At 44.7% G+C, this 23,767-nt stretch overlaps 1 protein-coding gene across 1 annotated transcript in view; it reads right to left on the minus strand.

Annotated features, from left to right (window-relative positions):
* Positions 1-1,135: 1,135 nt before the first annotated feature.
* UPB1 (beta-ureidopropionase 1) overlaps positions 1,136-23,767 on the minus strand; it is a 42,536-nt gene continuing 19,904 nt past the window's right edge. Inside the window, exons 5-10 of the mRNA XM_073629233.1 lie at positions 23,536-23,697; positions 17,140-17,309; positions 12,142-12,223; positions 11,954-11,996; positions 11,548-11,702; positions 1,136-7,984 (exon numbers count right to left, since the gene is read on the minus strand). Of these exons, the coding sequence (XP_073485334.1) occupies positions 7,901-7,984; positions 11,548-11,702; positions 11,954-11,996; positions 12,142-12,223; positions 17,140-17,309; positions 23,536-23,697 (696 nt within the window). The 3' untranslated portion in view covers positions 1,136-7,900. The remainder of the gene's footprint in view (positions 7,985-11,547; positions 11,703-11,953; positions 11,997-12,141; positions 12,224-17,139; positions 17,310-23,535; positions 23,698-23,767) is intronic.

A 23,767-nucleotide genomic window follows, 5' to 3' on the forward strand; every position in this document is an offset into this window, starting at 1 on the left:
GCCGCTTGGGGTTTGTTGAGGCCTAATCTAATGCATACCCGTTCATGGAAATTGTTGACTTTTCCAACATAAAGGAAGTGTACTTTGTTTTTTTTTCTTCTTCACATGGCTGTAATTTGACACTCAAGCTTTTTCAGTTTTTTCAGCAGTTTGAAAGTGGCAAGTTTGTTCATTCTCATCATACATACTGTTCAGCTGGTGGGTATAGCTGCTGCATCCATTGTCTCCTTCTGAAATGCTTCTTCATAGATAAAAATTATGGAGTCAACTTGCAAAAACATTTAGAGAAAATACCTTAACAGTCAGTGTCCTGCTTTAGTTTTTGCAAATCAACCCCTAGATTTGAGCTCAAAAGGTTTATGAGCATTTATAACATAACATTAGTGCAAACCTTTTTCTAAGTGAGGTGGAAGCTCCCCAAAATACTCCAACTTCCATAAATGGAGACAGTAGGCTCATGTCCTCCTCAGAGGCTTGCCCTTATGCCAGAATATATAAAATAGAACAATTTCCTTTATGGGACTTTGTCAAGGAGTTTCTGCCTTCTAATCAAGATGTATTTGAAAATATATTCGTATTTTTATTAGAAAAGTTAAAATTGAGAAGATAACTTTAAAGATCAAAATTGGATGCATATATATTTTACAGGTGAAATATCAGAAAGAAACACATGTATGTACAAATAAAATTTGTACAGGCACCCTCTGTCCTAGTTCTGCTAATAAAAATACAAATATATTTTCAAATACATTTTGATTGTCAAGGAGTTTCTGCCTTCTAACGTCCCATGGAGGAAATTGTTCTATTTTATATCTGAGTTAGGGATGTGGGCAGCAACTCCCTTTCCATAGATCTATGGCAAAACCATAATATATTATGCCAGCATATAGGCAACAAGTCTCACTTTGGTACTCTGACTTTACACACACACCACGGTTTGCATTGACTGTATCTCTGTTCCAGAAATGCCTTTTACATTCAGTTCTCGATACGCTGCTCTGCATACACATCCAGTGCATTAAAAATGGTAGTTCTATGTCTATGCCGGCAGAATTCCTCACTGTGCTGTGTTCACACCACCACTGGGGACCTTTCTCACACTACTGTGCTTTGGTTCCAAAAGTCTTTTAAATAATATTTTTTTACACTCCTACTGCAGAATGAGGAAGTAAAAATTCTAACACGATGTAAGAATTCTAAAGAATATATAAAGCTGAAGACAGCAGATATACATGTAAAACTTATGTAGGGAGATTTGTTTCATCCCAGTGTATCATCTAAAGCTGTTCACTTCACTGGGTATAGGGGAGGGTTTACATCCACTTTAAGTAAGTTTTTAGGGGAGATGGGAAGGTAAAGAAAAAAAAAAAAAATACAACCCTGTCAGGAAAGCGATACAGGGGCTGTCACTGCTAACTAATACTGAAAATAATACTTTCAATTTACAACCACCAAAGCAACCCATTTGATAGAATGGGTCCAATCTGAAATCTTGTGCAATGCAGGTGGTTACAGCACAGTGATATGGAATTAGAGGGTTAACAAAAAAAAATACACACCATAAGATGATGCCCGTCGTACAATTCACCATAGATGACTTTTAAAAGAGAGATGGACAGCGCTGCTTCACAACTTTCAGGACTTGTGCACACTAGCGTTGATCTCCGAAGAACGTTCTGCAGTCAAGTCGCTCTTCAGAGAGCTTTTGACAGGCAGCGAGGTGGCGTTATACCGCCTGCTTCAACCCCACGCAAGGATAGAGTTGTAGAACGCTTGCAGAGCAACAGGGGGTAGAATTCCTGCCACAGCATGTGTCCACCCCCCCCTGGCCGCTGCCACTGAAGCTAAAAGGGGAAACTGTGTGGGTTGGGTGGTAAAAATCAGGATCATCTGCAGTTTTAAATGCCCCTCAATCACTAATGTGAACAAAACCCTTACTGTGTTTCAGCTTTGTTTTTTTTTAAATCAAAAAGGTGTTTATTAAACAAATTCAAACAATTTCCAATGTACAGACAGTGCATGTGCACACATTGATAAGTATATTTGTACAGTCCTCACATCATTTGGTACAATCATTCTTTTCTCTTAACCATCAAGCATCCAATGTAATGAGACATACATATTGATTCCATGCATCTGGTGTTATCTATCTCTAGCCCATTAAGGTTTGCCCACAGGGCATTGCAATAGTCTAGACATCACCAGTCCCTGGGACTTAATCCAGGGGTGTCTAGCCATGGTGCCCATATTCTTTCAAATCATCTCGGACTGCCTCTATGTTCATATATACATTTTTCCATGACCAAAGTTTTCCCCATGTGTGATATCCATGAGGCTGCCGTGGGTGGGGAGACAGATTTCCAGCCCATCAACATGAGCTTGCGGGCCTGAAACAGTGCTCTAGAGCCATCTCCTTAGGGACAACATCCTCCAATACCCCTAAGATACAGTGAATTGGGTCCAGGGGGACGGTCGTCCAGAACACTCGATTAAGCGTTCCAAGCACCGTACTCCAGTACCGATGGAGCTTTGGGCACCTCCAGAGCAGGTGAATGAGATCTTCCTGATGTCGCCCGCATCTGCCACACAGGGGGTCTGGCTGCCTGCCCATCTTATGCAATCTAAGTGGAGTGTAGTGCACTCGGAGTACTATGTAAAGTTGGGAAACCTTTTGGGCCACATTAAGAGAACAGAGTAATGGACTGCAGGACTTCATCCCATTGTTCTCCTGTAAGCAGACCTACATCCTTCTCCCATAGGGATGGTGCCTTAGTGGGGTGCGCTTTTAAGTGGTGTGTCAATAACATCTGGTAACAGTGTGAGATAATCCCTTTGGTTTCAGTGCTAGTTTGTATCAGGTAGAAAATGGGGGTAGTTGACATAACCAGTGGTTAGCGTCTCCCTGTGCGGCCACAGCATGGCTGAGCTGGAGGTAGGAGTAGTACATTGTAGAGGGCAGGTTAAATCTGTTCCGCAACTCAGGGAAGGATAGTAACTTGCCGTCCTGAAATATATGTGATAGCAAGGTCACTCTGAAGGAGCGCCACCTGGGGCCCTGTTGTAACTTTACCATAGGAGCGATTCCCCCATCTCGGACTATATTCTGTGAAGCCCATCACCTCTTGTATCTGCCTGCCCTTGTTCCATATTTTCTGGATCAGATTAAAAGTGGGTGTCTGTTTATTCGATTTGTGAAACATCTGAGTCTCCAAGCCCATCGGAACAGTCTGCTCCAGAGCCAATCAGCATCAATTGTGCCGAAGAGCTCACTGGATCATGTGCCATGGACCCAATCAGATGTTGCATTTGGGCCGCAATGTAGTACAGCCAAGGGTTGGGCACTGCCAATCCTCCACTGTCCTTGGGGTGCTGCAACTGTTCTAAATTTAATTCTGGGGGGGCCTGTGTTCCATAGTAGGCGTCAAAAGAGGGTGTTAACCACCCTGAATATTTTCAGGTGGATCACAACTGGGGAGTTGTATAGAAAGTATAATAGCTGTGGCATCAGTATCATTTTAATTAAGTTGGCCTTGCCTGCCAGTGAAAGTTTAAGATTATTCCATGTGTTAATTTTGTCCCAAAATCTGGATAGTAGTGGGTGTATATTTAGGGGGCAATAGTCCACAAGTTTAGGGGATATTTGAATTCCCAGGTATTTGAATGAAGTTACTACCGGGATCGGGCAGATCCACCGCCTGCTCCCTGTCAAGCACCATCAAGGCCGACTTGGACCAGTTAATGGTCAGACCCAAGTAGTGCCCAAATTTAGATATAACGACTGTCACCTCTGCCAAAAGAAGCAGTGGTGTCTCCCAGAAAAGCATCATGTCGTAAACGTACAACATAATCTTCTCATGAAGATCACCATATCTCAATCCTGTGATACCTGGAGTAGCCCTCACTACTGCTGCCAGTGGCTCAATGGCGATAGCAAAGAGCAGGGGAGACAGGGGACAGCCCTGCCTCGTACCCCTGCCCAGAGCAAACGCGTGCGACATCCTGCCGGACAGCCTAATGGTCGCCTGTGGGGAGACAGAGTAATTTGACCCAGGCTATGAATCGGTCTCCAAACCCACATTTGGACAGCACCGCCCACAGGTAACGCCAGCCAACACTGTCAAAGGCCTTATTGGTATCGAGGGACAGAAGGGCCCTGTTTCCCCCGTTGTCGGCCTGTAGCTGCATGTTCAGAAAAAGGCGCCCAAGATTAGTAGCTGTGGATTTTTTGTGGCATAAAGCCTGCCTGGTCCGGATGTATTATAGAGGCTATGATCCTGTTGACCCTTAGTGCCAAAACCTTAGCCAGGATTTTACGCCACTTTGGAGAAGAGAGATAGGTCTATAGGAACCCAGGTCAACCGGATCCTTCCCAGGCTTGAGTAACAAGATCACGGTTGCCCTGGCCATCGGGGGCAGGAGGCGCCCCTCCTCAAGGGAGGCATTAAACACCTCCAGCAGGTGTGGCATTATCTGTTCACCGTACTGGGTAAGGATCTCCATGGGGAGACCATCCTCCCCAGGTGCCTTGCAAGTGGGAAAGGTGCACGCTGCCTTCTGCAGCTCCTCCAGAGTCAGAGGTGCTTCCAACATTTGCTTAGCCCCCTCTGACAGGGAAGGCAGGTCAATTTCAGATAGGTAAGTTGTAAGATCAACATTGGAGTAGCCATCCCTCGCCCCGTAGAGGTCCGTATAGAAGAATGCCAACTCCGATATAACCTGTTCTGGATCATTAACCATCCTACCACTGGAGGCACGGATCGCCCTAATAGCCAGGGACTGTTGTTGAGACCTAGCAATCCTTGCCAATAGGCGTCCCGTTTTTTCCCCCTCATAAAAAGCAAGCATAGCAAAGAACCTCTTTCGTTCTGCAGTGGAGGATCTCAGGCGGTCCAGGGAATCCTGTGCCGATATCCATGCCTCCCTTGCAGAATCTGTTGGGTCTGTAACAAAGGATAGTTCCAGCTGTCGCACCTGATCACCCACCTGCTCCAGCAGAGCTGAGGAGTTTCATTCAACTATTGCAATCTCTGCAATTAGCACCCCCCTAAGGTATGCTTTGAAGGTTTCCCATTTTTGAATCTTATCTGTATAGTGACTATGAGATTTAAAAAAGCTATCAATTTGGGTTGCTATTCGTTTTGGTGAAGTGAACAGTTTGAGCCAGAAGGCATGGAGTTTCCAGGGGGCCTTGGGTAGCGAGGTAGGGGGCTGGGTACTCTACCAGAGGGCCATGGGGGAACGCTCGGACACTCCCCGGGGGAAGTATTCCACCCTGGAAGTGTATTCCAACATGTTAGTTGTGCCTACGCATAGATCAATATGTGACAGGGAGCCGTGAGTTTTGGAGAAGCAGGAGAACTGCTTTGTTACGTGTGCGCCAGAAGTCTGCCCAGCCCACCTCAGAAAGCAGACGGCTTAGAGCGGTACCTCTGCCGCCCCTGGGGGGGGGGGGTGCCTATCCAATCTGGGATCTAGATAGCAGTTGAAATCTCCCATAAATTAGCACTGGAATGTCAGGCTTGCTCGCCAGGTACGACAGCAGCAACTGTAACACGTCCCGCGAGAACGGGGGTGGAATACATATGAAGGCTAGAAGCAATGTCAATGTATACAGTTTACAGTAAATAAATATAAATCTACCAGAGCGTCCACTATCGAGTCTATCTCCTGGAAGACCAGCACTCTGTATCAGTACACTCACCCCGCGAGAGTAAGCAGAATGAGTGGAGTGATATGACTTGCCAACCCATGCATATTGCAGACATCCCACAGTGTCCCCCCAGGAGATGAGTCTCCTGCAGGCCAATGATGGCTGGGTGGAACTTGCGGAAGCAGGAGGAGATAATGGACCGTTTCAGGGGGTCATTCACTCCTCAGACATTCCAAGATACTATAGGTATGGATAACATTGCATACATTTAAAGACATTTTGAGAAGAGAGCCCAGTGCAAACCAACTTTCCCCAAGTCAGCCGACTGGTCTGGGCACTTCGATAATCTGGGTGTGGCAGCATGCATTGCAACATAAGGCACTCGCCCTTCAGGGGGACTGCACATTAGAAATACTGTGTTTGTAAAAGGCAGTCAATCTTGCACAACTGCGCGGCATGAGAGTAAAAGAAAAAAAACACAAACTGAAATATAGGGAGCCCTGGGGCATAGCCATGATTAAACGTACATAGCTAAGACTTCCCACAGGTTGCGAGGCATATTTTCTAGTCTGTCTTTTCATGCTAACTGGGCACTGAAACAACAACCATGTAACCCATGGCTTCAAGTGGCTCACAAGCACTCGACATGGTAGCATCACCCGTGTGGGCCAGTGTAAGCAGTGGAACCAACAGAAAGTGAAAGAATGAGAAGTTGCTCGCTGTGTGGAAATTACACAGATAGTTCCTCTTCAAAGTAGCAAACTGTATAAGGAACATAATGCCCTTCTTTCCCAGGTACTCTGAAGTCCATGCGGAGGTCATCCTGCTCCATTTTCTCGTCCGCAGCGGCGGAGATCTTGCTCATTGTGATCCAGCCAGGCAGCTGCATCTTGTGCGTTTTCAAAGAATTGGTTCTGGCATCCTGCTGTCACCCTCAGTTTGGCCGGGAACAGCATAGAATATGACAGCTGCAGCTTTTGGAGTCTTCTCTTGACTTCTGCAAATTTCGATCATCTGCGTTGCACTTCCGTGGAAAAGTCTGGATAGGATGAGATTTTGGTGCCATTGTAGTGGACGGCACCCTTCTCTCTAGCCAGGTGCAACACCACCTCCCTATCCTTGTAATTTCAGAAGTCTGGCTAGGATCGAGCGGGGGGGGGGCAGGGCAGACGGGAGAGGCCTCGGTGGTGCCCTGTGCGCCCTCTTCACAGTATAGATAGGAGAAAAGGCTTCCTTCCCGAATACCTCTTGCAGCCATCCTTCAACAAATACTGTGGGGTCCCTGCCCTCCACCTTTTCTGGGAGTCCCACTATGCGCACGTTGTTGCGTCTTAGACGATTCTCGATGTCGTCAGTTTTGTTAAGTGCTTGGAACGTATTTTGAGTAGCCGCTCCAACATCTCTGGTCAGGGGGGGGCAGCTGGTCTTCCATATCACCCACCCGTCCCTCCAGTGCTGTGGTTCTCTCCCTGATCTTTTGGAGGTTCTGTTGCATGAGAGACACTGTTTCCCTCAGCCCTCCAAACTTCACCTTTAGGTCCTCCACAGAGGCAGTGCATGTGTGAACTGCATGCAGGATCTCACTAAGGGATGGTTGAGCACAGTCCTCTGAGGGGGATCAAAAAGCTCAGACATGGGATCATTCTGGGTTTCTAATGACACAGTGTCATCAAGCATGCTTGTGTCTTCTCTGCTATCCAGCTCAGGGGAGTATGGCAGCTGCTGTGAGGCAGACAGGGGGGAGGCTGCTCGCTCTGAGAGATTTTGAGTGTAATACAGCATGTCCCTGGGCTGCTCTTTGGGCTTTAGGGGCTTGTTTGACTTACCCCCCCCTTTTGGATTTCTTCTCCAGGTCACGCTGTGCTTTGGGAGGCTGGGACTGTCCGGCACCATCTTGGCCAGCTTGGGGCTCCGCCGTTCATAATCTGCGTGGTACCGGGCGGCTCAGGGTGACAGTTGGCAGTAATAATGGGCAAAATCGTGTGCGAGGATAAGGTAAGAAGCAGGGAGCTCCGTGCAGCAGGTCCGCTCACATGCCTCATCAGGCCACGCCCACACACACTGTGTTTCAGCTTTGTAATGATCACATAACTGGAAGTGCTTTACAAAAGTGAAAGTGTTTTTTTTTTTTTTTTTTTATGTTTTTATTAGGTATGGAAATCATTTACAGTTTTAGAGAACTACTTGTTCTGCATGTTGTCGCTTGTGTGCTTTGTGTTTCAGTAACATCCTCCTGTACATTTAGTACCTTCATTCTCTCACAATGTCAGCTTGAAAATCTGGTCTTACAGCCCGTGCCAGCTCCTCAGCATACATTTCATAGCGTCCAGTCATCTGTGGGTACAAATACAAAATTATATATATATCTCAATTGAAAAATAAAATAATAATAATACTTGCCCTGGTACCTGAAACAGTCAGCTTAAAAAGAAAAATCTATGCTTTGTAAAATTATGAATAATCTAACCAACAGTAGTAGACAAGTCAAATGCTTGATCAGTCTCCATTTTCAAAAAACAAAACTCCAACTTCACAGAAATCGGGATGCAAACAACCAACTGTAATTGTAGCATTAGGCCTCCTTTACATGGGTGACTAGGGCTGATCTGTGAATTCTGGCAGAAGATTTTTTTGTAGCCAGAATCACAGGTGTTTGGGTTTAGCCAAGGCCACTCTGCCCATGTCAATGAATGACAAGCTGACAGCAGCTGTGACTATCTACTGGTAAAACACACATGGAGTGGTTACCTGCAGTTAGGGATGGATGATCGCCACTGAATCCAGGGTTAGACATCCATCCCTAACTGCAAATCCATGTGAAAAGCGATGGCTCTTCTCAGCCTGTCATTGCCTTGTACAGGCCGAGTGGCCGCCACTGTTTGGCTACACATGTCATCCCAGCCACAAGAATCTGCAGATTCTTGCTGCTGGAATCTGGTGTATGCCCCTAATTGCATGTGTGAAGAAGGTCTTATAAAACACGGAATAACCTAAACATAACCTGTCGCTAAGTAAAATGTACCTTCTCTCTCTCTCTTCCTTAGTTTCATCTCTCAAGTGCAAACTTTATTTTTTTGCTATCCTCAAACTTCCCATTTTAGGCTGGCTATGCTGGTTTTCCATTGCCCCTTGTGTATGTGAATGTATAGCCACCATTTCCTGCTCACCTGAGGTGGACTACACATCTACCTGCAGATACATTTAGCACTATGGGAATTGTAGTACACATGGAGTGGATCATGTGACCAGAAATAACAGCACCGCTTGCTCCACACGAGTTGCAGTGAGCTGCATCAGTGGAGGGTAGGGAGTGTGCGCAGGACACTGAAGAAGCTTAAAAACAAGGGTAAGGGACTTTAAAAACACAAACATGGTACAGTTGTGCTCATAAGTTTACATACCCTGGCAGAATTTAAGATTTGTTGGCCATTATTCAGAGAATATGAATGATAAACACAAAAACCTTTTCTTTCACTCATGGTTAGTGTTTGGCTGAAGCCATTTATTATCAATCAAATGTGTTTACTCTTTAAATCATAAATCACAATAGAAACTACCCAAATGATCCTGATCAAAAATGTACATACCCCAGATCTTAATACCGTGCATTGCCCTCTTTAACATCAATGACAGTTTAAAGTCTTTTGTGAATGAGGCACTTTATCTTCTCAGATGGTAAAGCTGCCCATTCCTCTTGCCAAAAAGCCTCTAGTTCCTATAAATCCTTGGGCTGTCTTGCATGAACTGCATGTTTGAGATCTCCCCAGAGTGGCTCAATGATACTAAGGTAAGCAGACTGAGATGGCCACTCCAGAACCTTCACTTTATTCTGCTGTAGCCAATGACAGGTTGACTTGGCCTTGTGTTTTGGTCATTGTCATGTTGGAATGTCCAAGTACGTCCCATGCGCAGCTTCCTAGCTGATGAATGCAAATGTTCCTCCAGTATTTTTTGATAACATACTGCATTCATCTTGCCATCAATTTTGACCAAATTTCCTGTGCCTTTGTAGCTCACACATTCCCAAAACATCAGTGATCCACCTCCGTGTTTCACACTAGGAATGGTGTACCTTTCATCAAAGGCCTTGTTGACCAAATGTAGCATTTTATGGTTGTGGCCAAAAAGCTTGGATTTCAGTCTTAGCACTCCAAATGACTTTGTGCCAGAAGGTTTGAGGCTTGTCTCTGTGCTGTTTGGCGTATTGTAAGCAGGATACTCTGTGGCATTTGCGTAGTAATGGCTTTCTTCTCGCGACTCGACCATGCAGCCCATCTTTCTTCAAGTGCCTCCTTATTGTGCATCTTGAAACAGCCACACCACGTTTTCAGAGAGTCACGTTTTTCACCTGAAGTTATTTGTGTGTTTTTCTTTGCATCCCGAACAATTTTCCTGGCAGTTGTGCAGAAATTTTAGTTGGTCTATCTGACCGTGGTTTGGTTTCAACAGAACCCCTCATTTTCCACTTCTTGATTAGAGTTTGAACACTGCTGATTCTCATTCTCAATTTCTTGGATATCTTTTTATATCCCTTTCCTGTTTTTTATAGTTCAACTACCTTTTCATGCAGATCCCTTGACAATTCTTTTGCTTTCCCCATGGCTCAGAATCCAGAAACATCAGTGCAGCACTGGATGGAAGATGCAAGGGTCTGTCAGGAGTCCAGAAACTCTTTGACCTTATATATATATATATATATATATATATATATATATATATATATATATATATATATATTATACATACATACATACTAATTACCAGCAAACAGATCACAGGTATGGATCTTTAATAGCCATTCAAACCCCTTTGTGTCAACCTGTGTGCATGTTATCAGGCCAAAATCACCAAGGTATGTAAATTGGGTAGTTTCTGTGTCCATTATGATTTCAAAAGAGTAAACACAGTTGATTGGTAATAAATGGCTTCAGCCAAACACTAACACGAATAGCAGCTCACCCTTCAAATCTGAGACCCCCCAGTCAATTAGGAATGGGGAGTGTATGATCAGCAGTTGCCACTTCCTTGTATACACTTTATATACCATGATCAGCACATCCACTTATACAGAAAAAAACTTTTTTTGTAATGCATTGTAAAACAAGTAGGTTGCGCTTACATTAAACAGTAAATAAATTATATAAACAAGTGTGGCCAAGAGTCACAAACATGACATAATAGTGAGTTTGAATTTTGTGTCACCAACTTCCTCCACCTTGTGCGACCACCACCATAAAAAAAAAAAAATGATGTGCCCTTACCAAAGAGCATTGACCACCTATTAAGGGGGGTCAACATAGGCTTGTATGTCTGGAAAACTTCATGTCTGTAAAGAGGTCCACTCAATAAAAACTTCAAGCCACCACCGGGGAAGACCTCAGGTTTCTTTTACTCCAACCGTGACATCAGATCATATACCCCAAATGAGAGACAAATGCCATAATAGTTTAAAACCTTTTTTACCAGGATTTAAAGAAAGTAATGCACGAACATGAAAAGACTGTTAAAACAGCATGTACTGAACACGGTGGTTTCAGGGGTAGATTCTCCAAATGCGATGACAGGAGATGCTCGACCGGTTTCGTCGCTAATCGGACTTCTGGCACATAAGCGTCATTCCCCGTCATTGCCATAAATACCTTCTCTGTGGGTCAAAGGCTCGTTTCCTTCCCTAGCTCTGTGCTGTTCTTCTTGTGTGATGCTTCCTGTATAACCAAGCCTCACTTTGGCCACAGAAGGATGCTTCCTGTGTGATACTTACTAGGGCCAATTAACCTACCAGCATGTTATTGGATCTAATGCTTTGTAACCCTTTGCTGGATCATTTTTACCTAGGATTACAATAAAAGTGAAGTTGTATCTATATGAACAATTGTGTGAACAATGATGACACCCACCTTGAAATTCCATTTGTCGCAGGTTTGGCGGCACAGATTAAGGTCCATCTCTGCAATCAAAAGTCCTTCACTAACCCTACTTAGGCCAGGAGTTCGGCTCCCATCTGGAGCTGAAACATAACTAGATCCATAGAAATGCCCAAAGTCATGATGAGCTGCAAAAAGAGGGAGACATAAATTCAACATGACTGCAATAGTGACAGACGCCGACAAGGATTAATACTTTAGGACCTCAAATAAAACTTTAGTAAAAAATATGTATTTATTTTTGGTTTATTAAGTGTGACATTTTGAGAATTTGAAGTTGCTGATAGGCAGGATGTGCTGTTGCAGGATTTGTGGTTCATTTATAAATATTTCAATAAATCCTATCGCATGGCGAATATATACAAGTATAATTTGTCACCTTTCTTGCCATCTCCAGATGTGAATTCATTTTCAAAATGCTCCTAAAAATAAATAGCCAGGGAAAATTACTGAAGGCACAATAAATGTGATTACTTTGTTAAAGCAACTAAAATAATCACAAAAGAAGAACCAAAATAATAATAATAATAATAATAATACTACAAGTGGATGGAATTTCACACTTACAGTTCCCACACGGTTGATGGCACATGTGAAGCAGTGATTGGCAATGGCAGCATTCCTTGCCTCTATGGGCCACAATGACTCACTAAAAGGAAATAAAAATACCCATCATTCTGTTCACAAAACCTAAAACTTGCTGTGACATGTACAGATGTAAACAACAGAATTTTCCTAGTGAATATCATGCACAATGGTGTATTTGCATATTAGCAACCACCAAAATTTTAGATAGCAAAACACAAAAAGACTGGACACATTTGAATTTTTTTTTTTTTTTTCTTTCTGGACACACTGCTTAACCGTTGTTCAAACAAATTGTCAATTTTTAAATAAAAATGGTCCAGAAAACAATTTTACACAAAAGTATCCAATATGCCCAATAAATCTTGATTAAGACATGATGCTCTCATTACCTTTCCTTTAAAAAGAATGTCCTGGCACACTGCTTGTCTTTAAAGCTGAACAGATGAAATGCAGTATAGAACTGCTGTTTTACCTGCCAAAGTAGTTGTACTGTTAATTTTGTCCTGAGATTTACACAGCTCTGCCTCACAGTACAGTCCTTTCTAGCAGGGGAGGGGACCTGACTTTTTTCTGCCACAGTTTCCTTTATATTTACTGGTCTCCTCCCCTCCACCATGCTGTGACTGGACAGTGAAAGGAGAAGCAGCAGACTCATGAGCTTATCTGTCCTTTCTGCATGTTCACTGCACTGCAGCACCCCTGTCTGGCTCCTTGTGCTGCTCCTCCTCTCTGAGTTGTACTTTACCCAAATTTGACTCGCAAGCCTCTTGCACTCTATTGTAGTCAAACTGCTTGCATTTAAAGTAGAACTACAGGCAAAACTCCCCCCCCCCCCCCATTTTAGATATAATCCCTGTAATATTTTTTTTTTGCCATCTGTGCCCCACTGTGGAGATTTTCCTTCTCTTCCTGTCCCATAGCCAAACAGGAAGTGAGAGGAAATTCCTGGAAATTAACCACTTTCCTACCTCGTTATAGCCGAAAGACGGCTAGAGCGCGGTTCTCCAGTTCTGGGAGGGTGTCCAGGATGTCCTCCCAGAACAGCGCCTGTGACTGCTGTCCTTTTCACACAGCTGATCACAGATTAGGGTAAAGGGTCAATCACAGCGACCCTTTACCAAGTGATCAGCTATGTCCAATTAGAACTGGTCACATGGAAACAGACTTGCTTGTTATCGGCAGTCCTTTCTTCACACGCTGTGTCTGTGTAAGAAAAAAGAGAGCTGATAATTGGCAAGGCTGACAAGGCACAGCGAGTACATTCTTTACACTAATAAGCTGCACTGATGATCAGTGCCCTGATTATCAGTGCAGCCTCATAAGCACACATCAGTGAAGAAGAAAAAATTACTTATTTGCAAAATTTTATAAAAGAAACTTAGAAAAAAAAATGAAAATTTCCTATCAAATACTTACCGTAGTTTTCCTTTCCTGATAGACTCCATGGCAGCATATGTGTGGGTTAACCCCTCCTCCACTTCTCCACTATAGGACCCCTCTTCCATAAATCTTTCTTCCAAGCCAGCAGCCATGTTCTATAACTAGCCTACTCCAGCCATTTGGGAGGGAACTCCTGCTGCCATGGAGTCTATCAGGAAAGGAAAATTACGGTATTCGATAGGAAGTTTTCAGTTTTCCTGACAGACCCCACGGCAGCATACGCGTGGGAAATAACGCGCCGTACACACCCGGGTGGGCAAAACGTGAGCAAAGAAAGTTTAACACCATCAATCGACATGTAAACCAAAATTAACTGAAGATAGAAAAGGCAGCTGGTTCAACACAGTAATGGGACACAAACATGTTCATAGATGATCAGGAAGCCGCCCTGCAAATTACTTCGAGAGCTACATGACGCAAAGCTGCCCTAGATGTAGACCCACTCCTGGTCGAGTGAGCAGACACTACCTCCAAAGGAGCCAAGCCCTTGGCTCTGTTAGCCTGTTGGATGACCTAGGCAATCCGTGTTTGATGTGATGCAAGTAAAGACAGCACAAGCCATTACTGTACAGAAGCCAAGTTCATTGAATAATAACCAGCAGGAACAGGAGACACCACACAGGAAGTGAGTACAACAGAGATGCACCATAGAGTTGCATGTAAAGAAACACAAAATCCATGACAATCCATGCCACAATCGCCCTAGATGAGGCACGTTTCTCTGTCCTTTCTGGCAAAAGAATGAACAGGCATTCTGAAGCCTGAAGGAAGCTGTAGCTTGTAGATATGAATTTACAATATCTGAGGGATTCCTAAAAATGAAGGAAGGCACTGCTGGAAGTCAAATCAGTATTCCCGTTTACTAGAAATGCGCCTTAACCAGCGAAGCCACAGCACGCTTTCTCCCACGCAAGTTAGAACTCTAAGGTTGGCAGAACAATTTTTTGGCTCCCACAAAGACTGATGCACGCTTGGGAATTGAGTCAAGCATATATAACCGCACCGCTCGAATGGAGAGAACATAAGAATGTTCTCCATGACCAGTGAACCAATCTCTAAGGCTTTTTATGCCAACGTGATGATCGGGAAAAAGGCGAACTTGACAGAGAGGCCTCTAACGGAGACATCCCTAGAACACTCCGCTCCAATTCCCAAGGGGGAGTTGAGAACAAGAGGGAGACTCCATTGGAAAACCTCTGCTTACTCCAAGGTCTGAGCCTAGCTGCTTCCTTGAAGAATTGGACAGGAACGATGCCTAGACCGGAAAACACCTGTGAAGGCCGATAAAGCTGACACTTGAACTCCGAGGGAGCTGACCAATAGAGCCAGAACTAAATCCAATTGGAGGAAGCCTAGAATATCTAAAACTTCTAGATCACCACATGATCTGTCAGCAGCAGACATGTATTGAACAACTTTGACCAGATACTCCTGTCAACTTTGTCTGCGTTCATTCTATTAGTATTTATGAGAGCGGAGATGACCCTGGAAGAGCAGCTGAGGACCTCCAATCTCAAGAACCAGACCGTCAGACACAACCGTGCTAGACATGGATGTAGAATTGTACTCAGTGACAGAAGGCCTAGCCTGAGAAGGTGAACTGGGTTCCAGAAGCTGAACTGTGCTAGCAAGGGGAACCATGACCAATTGGCTAATAAGGCATCACTGCCACTAACACCACAAGCTACGTTTAGAGTCTTCATAGAAAACCCGAGGTTGACCAGGACTGGAAGAAATACATAGGTCTTACCGCATTTCCAATGATCCATCAGGGCATCTGCACCTGAAAACCTTCACATGTAGAGACCATTCGTTGTAGACTCTGGAAAGAAAATCCATTTTGAACTCTGGGAACATACGCCACTGAGCTGTAGGCTTGATTCTTCTGAGCCCAAGACATAATTGGCTCTGCTTCCTGTAATAGAGAACAGGCTGCGATTCCCCAGGCTGTCTTTTAACATAGGATACTGCCGTAGTGTTGACTAACCTAAAAGCACTGATGCTCACTTTGTTATATGGGGAAAGGCCTGAAATCTGCTTCCTGGCTCCCACTTCTGGAGAAACCCCTTCCAGAAAGGCTGCCTTCTCCAGTTTCCACTTGATCCTCGGATCCATAGACACCATAGTGCCAATCATTTTAGACACTGAAAGGCACACTGGTGGGAAGAATACCAGGCAAGGAGTATTCAGATCCAAAATAAATCGGGATCCAGAGCCAAGGCAATGATCCAAGATTATATTGAACTGAGCCCCGAGGCCCACAAGATGGGTGTCTCCTTGCCAGATTCAGCAGCCAGCTGAATTTGAAGAGCAAAGAAAAGACCTGAGCTCTGGACTCTAGCTGCTGCCCTCTGTCTTGGGACAGTAGAACAAGGACATCCACGTAACTAGGCAGGCATATGCTCCTTGTTTTGATAAAGACTATAACAACCAATAAGACCGTGAAAACACACAGGGTGATGTTGAAAGCCCGAATGGCTGGAGCTGGAGATATTCTTGACCTACAGTGAACAGAAAGGAAGGAACTTGCGGAAGTCTTCTAAAATGGGCACATGAAGGTAAGCATCTTAAGTCTATTGGAAACAAGCCAGTCACCTGGCTGGACCCCCTATGAATCAGGGACGATGTTTCAACCTTGAACTTCTCCTTTGCTGAAATTTTCTCAGGTGTGCAAGGTCTAAAACCAGCCACCGCAAGCTGTTCCTCTTCATGACCATAAGAGGGGCGAGCACCTGCCCTGAAATCTCTCGCATTCAGGAGACTCGTACAGCAGCACTTTGCGACACCAGCGACTTACGTAAAGCATGAGTATATGCTTTCTTTACCTCAGCGTGAGGCAAAATCCATGGAAATTAATCAGAGAAGATGGGGGACTTCTAAAGAACCATGCATGTCCCGAAAGGATCACTTTTGACATCCCAATAGTCTGAAGCTCAACTCAGTAGCTTCTTGGATTCCGAGTTCAAGCTTTAGCATACTTCTGAGGGGATATTAGGTGCCCTTACCAGGTCTTCCTAAAATCCTGACTCTCGCACTCTGAACTTTGTTCTCTAGACTGTCCTCTTCTGGCCTAGCCAGTGCTTGTCCTGAGGTAGGACGTAAACTTGCCGACTGTGGCCTGGGTTACAGTTACACTTTGCTGTAACTGACGAGAGCATAACCCATGCCACTATGCAGAGAGAAAAAACTTCAGGTAGACGAATAACCAAACTGATCCTTAGGAGGAGGACAAAAAAGGAACATGGCCGCTGGCTTGGAGCAAAGATTTATGGGAGAGGGGTCCTATAGGGGAGGAGTGGAGGTGGGGTTAACCCACACGTATGCTGCCATGGAGTCTGTCAGGATTTTGTTTTTTCAAAAATGTCGGTATTTTTTCATTTTTTTAGCAAAAAATAAAAAGACCTAGTGGTGCTTAACACACCACCAAAAGAAAGCTTTATGTCTGAAAAAAAATTCATATGAGTACAGTGTTGTATGCCCATGCAATTGTCACATTTTCTTTTTCTATTCTTGTTGTCCATCATCCAGTTTCATTACCTTAGTTCCCCAATAGTGGCTGAAGGGTTGAAAATAATTTCTGCTCCATTAATGCTGTACATGAGCCAGTTTAATGGATGATGTCTTCCATAGCAGATATTCACAGCAATCCTCCCAAATGCAGTCTGGAACACTCGATGTCCTGTATTTCCCTCCATGTAATAGGTGGACTGGAACAAATAAAGTGATTGTAAACGATCACCTTTTAATACAATACATTCAGTTTAAAATAGAAATGAAAAGCAAACCATTTTGTATAGATACCATATTTATCGGCGTATAACACGCGCCGGCGTATAACACGCACCCCAAGTTTAGGAGGGAATTTTAAGGAAAAAAAACTTTTAGGAGGGAAGTTTAAGGGAAAAAAAAACTTACATTTAAATGCCCATCAATGCAGCCTTGTCAGGGTCATTGAAGCCTTCTCAGTGCAGCCTTGTCAGTGCAGCCTTGTTAGTGCAGCCTTCCCCAGTGTCCATTGCAGCCATGTCAGTGCAGCCTTCCCCAGTGTCCATTGCAGCCTTGCCCCAGTGCAGCCTTGCAATCCCCGCTGATTGTTTGCGATCGCGCCGACATACACATCCGAGTGTACAGATTTAAATATGGCGCCGCAGAGGGACTCGGCGGAGCAGAGATACACATAGCCGAATGCACTCAGCTCTTTTCGGCTCCGCTCACAGTCACGCCCAGTGGCGGGACTGGGCGGGACGGTGAGCGGAGCCGAAAAGAGCCGAGTACACTCAGCTTTGCGTATCTCGGCTCCACCCTTCGCCAAGTCCGCCGATATTTAAATCTGTACACTCGGATGTGTATGTCGGCGCGATCGCAAAAAATCAGCAGGGATCGGCATATAACACGCACCCACGATTTTCCCCTGATTTTAAGGCGCGTATTATACGCCGATAAAAAAGGTATATAAAAAGAAAAAAAAAAAAAAACCCACACCATTATAAATACCCCTTTTTTGTATAAGTGACCACATTCCCACTGTTCTCAGCTGCATAAGAGCTGGGTGGGAGAGGAGAGGACACAGACACTAAGCTTCCCAGTCAATGGCTGTGTGGGGCGGGGGGCGGCGTGTAAATACAAGTTCGATCATTGGAGGAGAGCATAGCTAGAAAAGTGACCAGTGTGCTCTCCTGCTTAGTGTGGTCAGTTTTTAATAGGAAAGCAGAGAGACTGGCAGAAACACCAGGGATTTCACAGAAAGGAAGCAATACAAAGAGTATACTTTATCATACAAGTACATGGTACAGCAGGCACATATCAGGAATATGAAGTGTTGGGGTAACAAACGCTTTAAGTGACTTGGTTCTCTAAGAAAACATAGGTGGTATTTATAGCAAATGGCTGGGAGTCCAAAGGGCTTCACTTCTAAGGTGAAAAATAAGAGAGGTCCCACCACAACATTAAAAAAGCTTTTTTGGATCCCATGGGGACCAAGTGCATATAGCACTTGACACTCTTTTGATCTGTGGCCCTGTTGATTAAAAACACCTTTTTATTTCTCTTAAAGTGGTTGTTAAGCCACTCTAACCTGTATTCACAATTAGCACTGCCTCCTATTGCCGTGTCCCCCTCTGTGTATGATTTATAAAAATAAATGCTGCAAATACCTCATTTTACTGCCGAGATTGCGAACACATGACTTCCCAGCTTTCTCCTTTCCTCCTCTGACAGATGCGGCGGGCGGGGCTGAGATTCCTCTGCTGATGTCAGTTTGGAGGAGAGGAGGAGAGAGTTGGCTGGTCATGTGATCGCAATCTTGGCTCTTAAATGAGGCATTATATTTATAAATCATTCACAGAGGGGGACACTACAATGGGAGGCAGTGCTGATAGTGTATACAGGTTAGTGTTATGACAGCTGCAGGAAGAGGGAGGGGCGGCTCACAGGGGGGGGGGGGAGAGAGAGGACACAGGAGCAGAGAGGAGAGCAGATAGCAGGTGGCTGATGACAGAGGCATGTAAACTGACCATGGTGTCTGGTCTCAGCCGCCATGATACACCGTGGTCAGTTTGCAGAGGGGAGGGGAGAAACTGTCAGGATCAGACAGGTTTTTTAGGTGTTACAGGGGGCCAAATGACAAGCACTGTGTCATATAACATGCTTTAAAGGTGCAGAATCCATTTTTTGGGGGGGTTAACAAACTCTAATGCTGGCTGTAGAACTCCACCCTGGGCTGAAGCCAAATTTGTTCCAATGGGGGAGACATCACTGTAGCCACCACCCCCTCTCTCAGTAAAAAAAGATTTTGTGCAGTGTTCCAGCTTGCCCTGCCAGGACTAATTGTGGCAGAAAAGTTTGTATTACGGTACTACCCAAAAGCGCTTCCAGGCAACCGAGGATGCTGAGTAGAAAGTTTTACAAACTATACTGCTACAGTCAGAACTGGCAGGGCTAGTAAACATTTGATATCCTCAGTTGCCAACAACTGTATGTATACTAGCAGTACACAAACAGGGCTGGTGCAAGGATTTTTGGAACACCAGGTGAAACCTCATTTTGCCGCCCCCACCCCCTTGGCTTCACCCCTGAATCACCCCCTTTGCACGAGCATCAGTGTGGCAGAAGTCAGCGCTAGAGGAAGCATGCGGCTGGAGTAGAGCGCATTGATCATAGAGGCGCGCAGGGGATGTTTGATTCCATGCCATCAGGACATGTCCTCCAGTGCTGCGCCTCTATAATGACACTACGGAGCGGCTGCCTGAGCAACAGGCAGCAGAGGCATCCCCTGCATCCCCCTAGATGTGCACGCTTTATCCCAGCAGCGCCCACTAGAGGTCGTAACATTTATTACAGAGGTATTTATGATACAGCACCGAAAACGTAGATAGCACGGAGACAGATAGTAGGGAAACCAGTGGCCGGGCGCCCCTAGGCAGCAGAGCGCCCTAGGCGGCCGCCTAGTTTGCCTAGTGGTAGCGCCAGCCCTGCAGGCAGATCACACAGCCCTACCAGTGCTGACTGTGGCAGAAGTCTTTTGAGGCACATTCAGGCAACAGAGGATGCCAAGGAATAATGCTGGATATATAAACTAGAAGAGAAAGAGGAGCAAGGGGCGCAGCCGAGATAGTGGTGGGGCAAAGATGTTATAACAAGTATTGACTGCGTAGAAAGTGAAGAGTCTAGAAGAAAAAGCTGTGCAGAAAGAAAAAAAGGACAAAAGAAGGAAATTAGTGGAAATAGTCATGTGAACAGTATAGGTCCTGGGATGAGAGGGAAAGGCAAGTAGTGGGGAGACAAGCTAAACCCTGAATAAGAAAGTGCGACAAGGTAAGCAGCAGAAAAAACTAAGGAAAGTGAAAGTCTATAGAGCAGAAAGATGGGCAAGCAAGTGGCTGGGAGACTCACAGTGCTGTTTACTGGGGTTGGGGGTTAAGCTGTCTGACCAGTTGCTCAGCAAATACACATGTACTTGGTCCATTGGGTATTCAACTAGGATTTTTAAAAAGGTGATACTTTTTTGTTAACTTTGAGGATGTATTGCTCCAAGGTTTATAGTGATGGCTTGTTTTAGAAATTTGACAGCAGAAAGCATATAGAGCATCTCACAAAAGTGAGTACACCCCTCACATTTTTGTAAATATTTTATTATATCTTTTCATGTGACAACAACGAAGAAATGACACTTTGCTACAATGTAAAGTAGTGAGTGTACAGCTTGTATAACAGTGTAAATGTGCTGTCCCCCCAACACACAGCCATTAATGTCTATACCACTGGCAAAAAAGTGAGTACACCCGTACATGAAAATGTACAAATTGGGCCCAAAGTGTCAATATTTTGTGTAGCCATTTTTTCTAGCACTGCCTTAACCCTCTTGGGCATGGAGTTCACCAGAGCTTCACAGGTTGCCACTGGAGTCCTCTTCCACTCCTCCATGACGACATCACAGACCTGGTGGATGTTATAAACCTTGTGCTCCCCGAACCTTCCGTTTGAGGATGCCCCACAGATGCTCAATAGGGTTTAGGTCTGGAGACATGCTTGGCCAGTCCATCACCTTTAACTTCAGCTTCTTTAGCAAGGCAGTGGTCATCTTAGAGGTGTGTTTGGGGTCGTTATGTTGGAATACTGTCTCCGAAGTGAGGGGATCATGCTTTGCTTCAGTATGTCACAGTACATGTTGGCACATGGTTGCCTCAATGAACTGTAGCTCCCCAGTGCCAGCAGCACTCATGCAGAACCAGACCATGACACTCCCACCACCATGCTTTACTGTAGGCAAGACACACTTGTCTTTGTACTCCTCACCTGGTTGCCGCCACACATGCATGACACCATCTGAACCAAATAAGTTTATCTTTGTGTTATCAGACCACAGGTCATGGTTCTAGTAATCCATGTCCTTAGTCTGCTTGTCTTCAGCAAATTGTTTGTGGGCTATCCTGTGCATCATCTTTAGAAGAGGCTTCCTTCTGGGACGACAGCCATGCAGACCAATTTGATGCAATGTGCAGGGTGTGGTCTGAGCACTGACAGGCTGACCCCCACCCCTTCAACCTCTGCAGCAATGCTGGCAGCACTCATACGTCTATTTTCCGAAGACAACCTGTGCATATGACACTGAGCATGCACACTCAACTTCTTTGGTCGACCATGGCGATACCTGTTCTGAGTGGAACCTGTCCCGTTAAACTGCTGTATGGTCTTGGCCATGGTGCTGCCGCTCAGTTACAGGGTCTTGATAATCTTCTTATAGCCTAGGCCATCTTTATGTAGAGCAACAATTCTTTTTTTCAGATCCTCAGAGTTCTTTGCCACTAGGGGTGTACACACTTTTGTTGCCAGCGGTTTAGACATTAATGGCTGTGTGTTGAGTTATTTTGAGGGGACAGCAAATTTACACTGTTATATAAGCTAAACACTCACTAATTTACATCGTAGAAAAGTGTAAATTTCTTCAGTTTTGTCACATGAAAAGATATACCGTATTTAATCGCCGTATAACACGCACTGTTTTCCCCTTAAAATAAGGGCAAAATCATGAGTGCATGTTATACACCAAACCACTGCCTCGGAGGGGAAGGAGTGCCGCTGAAATAGACAGAGCCAAGTGTACTGTGTACTCGGCTAGGCTCAGGTCGGCTTGCAGTCATGCCCAGTCCCGCCTCCTAGCATTTACGTCCCGCCGGACCGGTGTTGTGTCCATCATAGGAGCCGGGCCAAGGGGCGGGACTGCGAGAGGAGCCGAGTACACAGGACATCCGGCTCTGTCTACCTCTGCGGTGCTAAAAATTTAAAACAGATCAAGCTGCAAGTTTGGGCAAGGCTGCAGATGGACACTGACCATTCTGCAATGATGGGCAAGGCTGCAGATGGACACTGATAAGGCTGCATTGATGGGCATTTGCAAGTGCAAATGCAAGTTTTTTTCCTTAAAACTTCCCTCCTAAACTTGGGGTGCGTGTTATACGCTGTGAGGGATGTACTCACTTTTGTGAAATACAGTATATGGCAACAGAAAAAAGCTCACTGCATACCCCCAGCACATTGACCAAGCTGTCACCGAACGTTCTCGGTCACAGCTTCTGATTGAGAGCCAGCGGGACAACTGCTGTGAAAGTCAATAACAGTGGCCACATGACAGAGAAGTGATGCTGCCTCCCAGGTCACCAGGAGACGGCTGAAGTTGTCCAAACCAAAAGTTTGCAGAGGATACAACAATAAACCATAACATTCCTCTCCCAACTAACAGTATCTGTGCATAGAGGCTGTTGTGACCTTGCTCCCTCTAATGTGACAATTCCCCAGCAATACCTTGGAATCCAGCAATCCCAGACTAAAAATCTGATTTAAAGGATACGTTCACTTTTTAGAAAAAAAAAAAAATGATAAATACACATTTTTTTTGCAGGTAAAAAAATTGTGCATTTTTTTTTTTGAGCCTGTAAAGCATTGCACCAGCGATCAGGAGATCGCTGGTGCCATGCAGATCTTCTGCAGATCTTTCTGTGTATCTGTGTGCCTGTACGGCAACCAGGTACAATCTGACAGGAAGAATTAATAAACTACCACAACGCTCACCCATACACAGCAAATCAGTCCATTTTAGTTACTTACATGAGAATACATGAGAATACCTCCCCTCTCCCTACAGGTGAAGGACTCACCAGCAAGTTCAAGGGAAGCACATACTGGGGTCCATCCCCACCTATATTAGCAACCTCTTTATTATGGAACTGTGCCAGGACATATTCAACAACTAAAATCAGGTTTTAGAACCATATTTTCTATTTACTTTGATCAATAGCACTATCTAAGCTATCTTATGATTGTTTTAATGTATGCATATGGTTCCACTTTATGGAAATGTTCAGCCAGTAAGCACATTTCCAAACCAGATTGAGAATGCTGGGAGAAATCCTTCGCCAGTATATTTGGTGATCTCACCTCGTTGAAGTCTCCCACTCTTGGGATGTGATTTTTACGGGTCTTCCCCAGAACGGCACCTGTGTTTGATATGACCACAGCAGTGTTCCATAGTGTATCTCCATGGCTCTCATCCCTCTCCAGAATTGGAGAAACAATTACCATGTTGTGCTTCTTTGCAAGCTGAAAACATTAACGGACAATGAGGGCATTACATAAGAATCAATAAATAGTAAATCAACATTTCTCAAAG

The sequence above is a fragment of the Aquarana catesbeiana genome, linkage group LG01 (genome assembly GCF_042186555.1).
Source record: "Aquarana catesbeiana isolate 2022-GZ linkage group LG01, ASM4218655v1, whole genome shotgun sequence".
Classification (NCBI taxonomy): domain Eukaryota; kingdom Metazoa; phylum Chordata; class Amphibia; order Anura; family Ranidae; genus Aquarana; species Aquarana catesbeiana.